Source organism: Triticum urartu, chromosome 3A (genome assembly GCF_056163025.1).
Source record: "Triticum urartu cultivar PI428250 chromosome 3A, HENAU_Tu73, whole genome shotgun sequence".
Taxonomy (NCBI): domain Eukaryota; kingdom Viridiplantae; phylum Streptophyta; class Magnoliopsida; order Poales; family Poaceae; genus Triticum; species Triticum urartu.
The window spans coordinates 255,715,241-255,723,453 of NC_141875.1; the positions used below are offsets into that span (position 1 = coordinate 255,715,241).

Consider the following 8,213-nt stretch of genomic DNA (forward strand, 5'->3'; position numbering starts at 1 on the left):
TGACTGAATGATCATATATACTATTAGAAAAACAGACCAAAATCCCCACAGAAAAAAACAGACCAAAAAAATTAATTTCCTACTTACAGTGGCAAGAAAATCTTATATGAATGTGTTATAATAAATAATGCTAACCATGAAGTCTTCTTCCATATAACAAAGGAACAACATTCTTAATTAAATTTAACCATGGCAGAATACTTGGTTATCTAGTGCAAAATGGTTGCCTTTTAAACTATGGAACACAAAGAATCATCATTAGTCGTCAATGCAAATCAGCTTCTCTCCATAGAGAAGAGAAGACGTCTTGGTCTCTCGGATGCATGAAGCACACCGTATATGCTAATCTGATCAGAGCATTTTCTTTTTCAATTTAATTGCGCAATGCCAACATCCCCACCCATAGATGTTTTGTTTGTGTACGAATAGTACAATGTTTTCTTTTCAATTTAATGAGCAAAGTTTAAGGTCCATAGGCTCCTTTGTATCCTGTGGAACACAGAATTCTACATTGATTGAACAAATTGACATTTCAACATTCCTAGAGGCATTGTTGCAAACACCTTGCGAGCGAGCTCAGAGCGTGCACCTGCTGCATAGACTAGACTAATCTAATCGCAAGCCGTCCTACTAGTAGCAGTTCAGCAGAAGGATCCTACTAGTTCATCTACTAAAATTACATAAACTAAATCTTACTAGCTCAATCAGAATACTATGGTTTCTACAAAACTGTACTTTCGAGTACTGTGAGGTGTTTGCCTAAACCAACAAAACTGTACATTTGTAGCACTCATTTGCTCATACAATCATTCAAATTCAGAAGTAGAAATAGAAGCTTATGCAGTTGCTGATCAACCATAGCTAATGGACTATAGGATTCACTACTCCTCACTTGTGATAAATTAGGCTAAAAAATTGCATGTTCAATTTTGCATCAACCGAACTTAAGAGAACGGAGAAACCGGACCTTGGGCTGTAACTCTTGGCGATGTATCTCCCGACACCAGGGTTTATCCGCACAATCCTCCAGATTGAGTCATCGGTGTCATTAGCATATCCCACCCACCAACCTACCTGAAAATGAAATTGGCTAGAGTCAAACCCAACAACGCGTGCTGCAGGATGGCATCAAAAGCCCACTTGATGGATTATCTAGTGTTTACAACTTTGGCCATATCTGGAACAGACATGTGTGTTCTTTTGCATATATAAATGATTGAACAACAGAGGAATTATCACTAGCCATGGTTTGTTATTACTTATATTAGGACCAGCACCTTACTTATATTACACCTCATGGATAGTTGTTCAGCAAACAGAGACCACACTTTACATGATGATGTCCCCTTTTTGCTGAGCTTTTACAAAAACAGGTACTCACATTTGACATAATTTCTCATATTTAGATGCCAATCCCTTTTGCTGGATGTTTATTATATATACAAAACAGCACAACGGTACACACGCAACTGGGACGATCATGTTTAGGTACAAATATAGTTTGCTGGGTATTAAGGAGCACCATGGACTAGAATTCCTAACCGAAGATTCACAAAATCAAGACCAGCATGAAGCTAATTGAGCACTTGGACTGGAACAATGCACTCACACATGGGCGAAAGCTAACGAGGCAAGAGATTATGACAAGATGTATGTCCAGAACTGCTTGTCCTTCATGTGGCGTGGGCACAGATCATAGCGGACCTTAGCGAGTTCCTGCAGGGATCACAAATTACAGTTTGAGACCTGAGAGCCATCTCTGTCTTGGGCGAAGAGGAGGACGGGATCCGCGGGAGACCTACCTTGGCTCTAGCGAGCACGAGGACGGCGTGCCGCTGCTGCCAGTCTGAGAGCTCAGCCGCCGACTCCGCGGATCCTCCTGCGACAAAGCATAGCACCGCCAGTAATCGAGACGGAACTAGCAGGGGAGCGGAATCGAGAAGGGAGGAAGGAGGGGGTGCCTTGGTGGAGATGGAGGGGAAGGACTTGAAGGCATCGGGGGAGAGTGTCCGGAGGAAGTCAAGGAGCTGCGGCGTGACGCCGAGCTCCTCCGCGTCCTCCTCCTTCCCCTCCGCGGCGGAGGGTTTGCTTGGGCCGGTTCCGCCGCTGCCGCTGTCGCCGGCTCGGCGGCGGAACGGCCATGGGAACGAGGAGAAGGCCATCGGCGGGCAGGTGGGCTGGGACGGGATGCGGCTGGCGACGGCGATATGATGGATATGAGATTCGTCGGCGAGCTCGCTGGACTGGGGGGGGGGGGAGGGCAGCGGCGCGAGACGGGGAGCGGCGGCCACGCGGCCGCCGGCGTGGCGCACGCAGCAGGGGATGGAGGGGATCTAGATCGGGCGTTGGTGGATTTTTTTTAGACAGAGATGGGTTGAGTGGTGTGGGACGGTTGCGGGTGGGAGTGTATCCGGCGGGGGTGGGTGGCGTGGGAGACTAGTAGTAGCGCGGTTGTCTGACCTGCGCTATGGCTATCCACGTAGTAGTAGCGTAGGTTTTACAACCCGCGCTACTACTACGGCTGGTCCCGGGAGGCACAGTGGAAATAACTTAGTAGTAGCGAGGGGTAAAAACCCACGCTACTACTATCAGGTTATTAGTAGCGTGGTTTTCTCAAGCTCGCTACTGCTAATTAGCAGTAGCGTTTGTTTTTAAATCGCGCTGCTGCTAAGATTCGGTGTATAAGGTTTTACCTAGTAGTGTATCTTTGCAAGTCTCTTCGAATTATCCGTTTGGTTTGGCCAACTAGATTGGTAGTTCTTGCCATGGGAGAAGTGCTTAGCTTTGGGTTCGATCTTGCGGTGTCCTTTCCCAGTGACAGAAGGGGCAACAAGGCACGTATTGTAGCGTTGCCATCGAGGATAACAAGATGGGGTTTATTTCATATTGTAGCGTTGCCATCGAGGATAACAAGATGGGGTTTATTTCATATTGCATGAATTTATCTCTCTACATCATGTCATCTTGCTTAAAGCCTTACTCTGTTTTTAACTTAATACTCTAGATGCATGCTGGATAGCGGTCGATGAGTGGAGTAATAGTAGTAGATGCAAAATCGTTTCGGTCTACTTGTAACGGACGTGATGCCTATATACATGATCATGCCTAGATATTCTCATAACTATGCTCAATTCTGTCAATTGCTCAACAGTAATTTGTTCACCCACCATAGAATACTTATGCTCTTGAGAGAAGCCACTAGTGAAACCTATGGCCCCCGGGTCTATTCTCATCATATCAATCTCCATCACTTTAATCTTGCTTTGCTTTTTTACTTTGCCTTTTACTTTTTACTTTGCATCTCTATACCAAAAATACCAAAAATATTATATCTATCATATCTCACTCTCGTAAGTGACCATGAAGGGATTAACAGCCCCTAATCGCGTTGGTTGCGAGTAGCTATCGTTTTGTGCAGGTACGAGGGACTTGAGCATGGCCTCCTACAGAATTGATACCTTAGTTCTCAAAAACTGAGGGAAATACTTACGCTACTCTGCTGCATCATCCTTTCCTTTTCGGGGAAATCCAACGCAAGCTCAAGAGGTAGCAAGAAGAATTTCTGGTGCCGTTGCCGGGGAGTCTACGCAAAAAGTCAACATACCAAGTACCCATCACAATCCCTATCTCTCGCATTACATTAGTTGCCATTTGCCTCTCGTTTTCCTCTCCCCCACTTCACCCTTGTCGTTTTATTCGGCCTCTCTTTCCCAATCTCCTTCTATTTCTCCGTTTGCCTTTTTCTCGCTTGCCTTTTTGCTTGCCCGTGTGTTGGATTGCTTGTTTGTCGCGATGGCTCAAGATACTACCAAATTGTGTGACTTCACCAATACCAATAATAATGATTTCCTTAGCACTCCGATTGCTCCTCTTGCCAATACTGAATCTTGTGAAATCAATATTGCTTTGTTGAATCTTGTTATGAAAGATCAATTCGCCGGCCTTCCTAGTGAAGATGCCGCTACTCATCTGAATAGCTTCGTTGATTTATGTTATATGCAAAAGAAAAAAGATGTCGATAATGATGTCGTTAAATTGAAGCTATTTCCTTTTTCGCTTAGAGATCGTGCTAAAGCTTGGTTTTCGTCTTTGCCTAAAAATAGTATTGATTCTTGGAACAAGTGCAAAGATGCTTTTATCTCTAAATATTTCCCTCCTGCTAAGATCATCTCTCTTAGAAACGATATTATGAATTTTAAGCAACTTGATCATGAACATGTTGCACAAGCTTGGGAGAGAATGAAATTAATGATACGTAATTGCCCTACTCATGGTTTGAATTTGTGGATGATTATACAGAATTTTTATGCCGGATTGAATTTTGCTTCTAGAAATCTTTTAGATTCGGCCACGGGAGGTACATTTATGGAAATTACTTTAGGAGATGCTACTAAACTCCTAGATAATATTATGGTTAATTATTCTCAATGGCATACTGAAAGATCTTCTAATAAAAAAGTGCATGCGATAGAAGAAATCAATGTTTTGAGTGGAAAGATGGATGAACTTATGAAATTATTTGCTACTAAGAGTGTTTCTTCTGATCCTAATGATATGCCTTTGTCTACTTTGATTGCGAATAACAATGAATCTATGGATGTGAATTTTGTTGGTAGGAATAATTTTGGTAACAACGCTTATAGAGGGAATTTTAATCCTAGGCCATATCCTAATAATCCTTCTAATAATTATGGGAATTCCTACAATAACTACTATGGAGATTATAATAAGATGCCCTCTGAATTTCAGAATAGTGTTAAAGAGTTTATGAATTCACAAAATAATTTTAATGCTTTGCTTGAAGAGAAATTGCTTAAAGTTGATGATTTGGCTAGGAACGTTGATAGAATGTCTCTTGAGGTTGATTCCTTAAAGCTTAGATCTATTCCTCCTAAGCATGATATTAATGAGTCTCTCAAAGCCATGAGAATTTCCATTGATGAGTGCAAGGAAAGAACCGCTAGGATGCGTGCTTCCAAAGATGCCTTTATTAAAGCGTGTTCTTCCAATTCCTATGAAAATCAAGATGAAGACCTAAAAGTTATTGATGTGTCTCCTATCAAATCTTTGTTCTGAAATATGAATCTTGATGAAACTGAATATGATCTTCCTTTACCTAGAAGGCGTTCTAAAAATTCGGAGTATTTAGATCTTTATGATGAAATTGACCAAAGTGGGATTGAAAGAAATAAAAATCTAGATGTTGCTAAACCCACTATATTGGATTTCAAGGAATTTAATTATGAAAGTTGCTCTTTAATTGATTGTATTTCCTTGTTGCAATCCGTGCTAAATTCTCCACATTCTTATAGTCAAAAGAAAGCTTCACCGAACATATTGTTGATGCCTTGATGCAATCTTATGAAGAAAAACTTGAGTTGAAAGTTTCTATCCCTAGAAAACTCTATGATGAGTGGGAACCAACTATTAAAATTAAAATTAAAAATCATGAGTTTTTATGCTTTGTGTGATTTGGGTGCTAGTGTCTCCACTATCCCCAAAACTTTGTGTGATTTGCTAGATTTCCGCGATTTTGATGATTGCTCTCTAAACTTGCATCTTGTGGATTCTACTATTAAGAAACCTATGGGAAGGATTAATGATGTTCTTATTGTTGCAAATAGGAATTATGTGCCCGTAGATTTCACTGTTCTTGATATAGATTGCAATCCTTCTTGCCCTGTTATTCCTGGTAGACCTTTCCTTAGAACGGTTGGTGCGATTATTGATATGAAGGAAGGGAATATTAGATTTAAATTTCCATTTAAAAAGGGCATGGAACAATTTCCAAGAAATAAAATAAAATTGCCATATGAAACTATCATGAGAGCCACTTGTGGATTGCATACCAAAGATGGCAATACCTAGATATATCCTCGCTTTTATGCCTAGCTAGGGGCGTTAAACGATAGCGCTTGTTGGGAGGCAACCCAAATTTATTTTTATTCCTTGCTTTTTGCTCCTATTTAGTAATAAATAAATTATTTAGCCTCTGTTTTGTTTGTGTTTTTTGTGTTTAATTAGTGTTTGTGCCAAGTAGAACCGTTGGGAAGACTTGGAGAAAGTCTTGTTGAACTTGCTGTAAAAAACAGAAACTTTAGTGCTAACGAGAACTGCTGTCATTTTTATTTGGAGAGTTATATTTAGTTAATTCTTTTTGAAGATGATTAATAGATAAATTCCTCACGTCCAGCAATTTATTTTAGAATTTTTGGGGTTCCAGATCTTGCGCTAGCTACAGATTAGTACAGACTGTTCTGTTTTTGACAGATTCTGTTTTTCGTGTGTTCTTTGCTTATTTTGATGAATCTATGGCTAGTAAAATAGTTTATAATCCATATAGAAGTTGGAATACAGTAGGTTTAACACCAATATAAATAAATAATGAGTTCATTACAGTACCTTGAAGTGGTCTTTTGTTTTCTTTCGCTAACGGAGCTCACGAGTTTTCTACCTTAAGTTTTGTGTTGTGAAGTTTTCAAGTTTTGGGTAAGGATTTGATGGATTATGGAACAAGGAGTAGCAAGATCCTAAGCTTGGGGATGCCCATGGCACCCCCAAGATAATATAAGGACACCTAAAAGCCAAAGCTTGGGGATGCCCTGGAAGGCATCCCCTCTTTCGTCTACTTCTATCGGTAACTTTACTTGGAGCTATATTTTTATTCACCACATGATATGTGTTTTGCTTGGAGCGTCTTGTATTATTTGTGTCTTTGTTTGTTAGTGTGCCACAATCATCCTTTCTGTACACACCTTTTGAGAGAGCCATACATGAATTAGAATTTGATAGAATACCCTATGTGCTTCACTTATATCTTTTGAGCGTTATAATTTTGCTCTATGTGCTTCACTTATATCTTTTGAGCGTTATAATTTTGCTCTATGTGCTTCACTTATATCTTTTGAGCTAAGTAGTTTTGCTCTATGTGCTTCACTTATATCTTTTGATCCCTATAATTTTGCTCTATGTGCTTCACTTAGATCTTTTAGAGCACGGTGGTGGATTTGTTTTAAAGAAACTATTGATCTCTCATGCTTCACTTAAATTATTTTGAGAATCTCTTAATAGCATGGTAATTTGCTTAATAATAATATGCTTGGTATTCAAGATTTGTGAAACTTTCTTTTGAGTGTGTTGAATACTAAGAAAAGATTAAAGCATGATAATTGTTTTGAGATATGGAGGTGATAATATTAAAGTCATGCTAGTTGAGTAGTTGTGAATTTGAGAAATACTTGTGTTGAAGCTTGTGATTCCCGTAGCATGCACGTATGGTGAACCATTATGTGATGAAGTCGGAGCATGATTTATTTATTGATTGTCTTCCTTATGAGTGGCGGTCGGGGACGAGCGATGGTCTTTTCCTACCAATCTATCCCCCTAGGAGCATGCGCGCAATACTTTGCTTTAATAACTTGTAGATTTTTGCAATAAGTATATGAGTTCTTTATGACTAATGTTGAGTCCATGGATTATACGCACTCTCACCCTTCCACCTTTGCTAGCCTCTCTAATATCGTGCAACTTTCGCCGGTATCATACACCCACCATATACCTTCCTCAAAACAGCCACCATACCTACCTATTATGGCATTTCCATAGCCATTCTGAGATATATTGCCATGCAACTTTCCACCGTTCCGGTTATTATGACACACTCCATCATTGTCATATTGCATATCCCCGTACACCGCCGGAGGCATTCATATATAGTCATATTTTTTTCTAAGTATCGAGTTGTAATTGTTGAGTTGTAAGAAAAATAAAAGTGTGATGATCATCATAATTAGAGCATTGTCCCAGTGAGGAAAGGATGATGGAGACTATGATTCCCCCACAAGTCGGGATGAGACTCCGGACGAAAAATAAATAAAAGAGGCCAAAGAAGCCAAAAAAGGGAGAAAGAAAAGAGGCCATAAAAAAGAGAAAATGCCCAAATAAAAAAATAAAAAAAATGAGAGAAAAAGAGAGAAGGGACAATGTTACTATCCTTTTACCACACTTGTGCTTCAAAGTAGCACCATGATCTTCATAGTAGAGAGTTTCTCATGTTATCACTTTCATATACTAGTGGGAATCTTTCATTATAGAACTTGGCTTGTATATTCCAGTGATGGGCTTCCTCAAATTGCCCTAGGTCTTCATGAGCAAGCAAGTTGGATGCACACCCACTTAGTTTCTTTTTGAGCTTTCATATACTTATTGCTCTA

At 40.0% G+C, this 8,213-nt stretch overlaps 1 protein-coding gene across 1 annotated transcript; it reads right to left on the reverse strand.

Annotated features, from left to right (window-relative positions):
- Positions 1-1,638: 1,638 nt before the first annotated feature.
- LOC125546824 (uncharacterized) lies at positions 1,639-2,162 on the reverse strand. Its single transcript, XM_048710944.2, has 3 exons — positions 1,987-2,162; positions 1,803-1,902; positions 1,639-1,716 (listed from the first exon to the last, which is right to left on the reverse strand). The coding sequence occupies exons 1-3, from the start codon at positions 2,160-2,162 to the stop codon at positions 1,639-1,641; spliced, it is 354 nt and encodes a 117-aa protein (XP_048566901.2).
- Between the last annotated feature and the right edge of the window lie 6,051 nt (positions 2,163-8,213).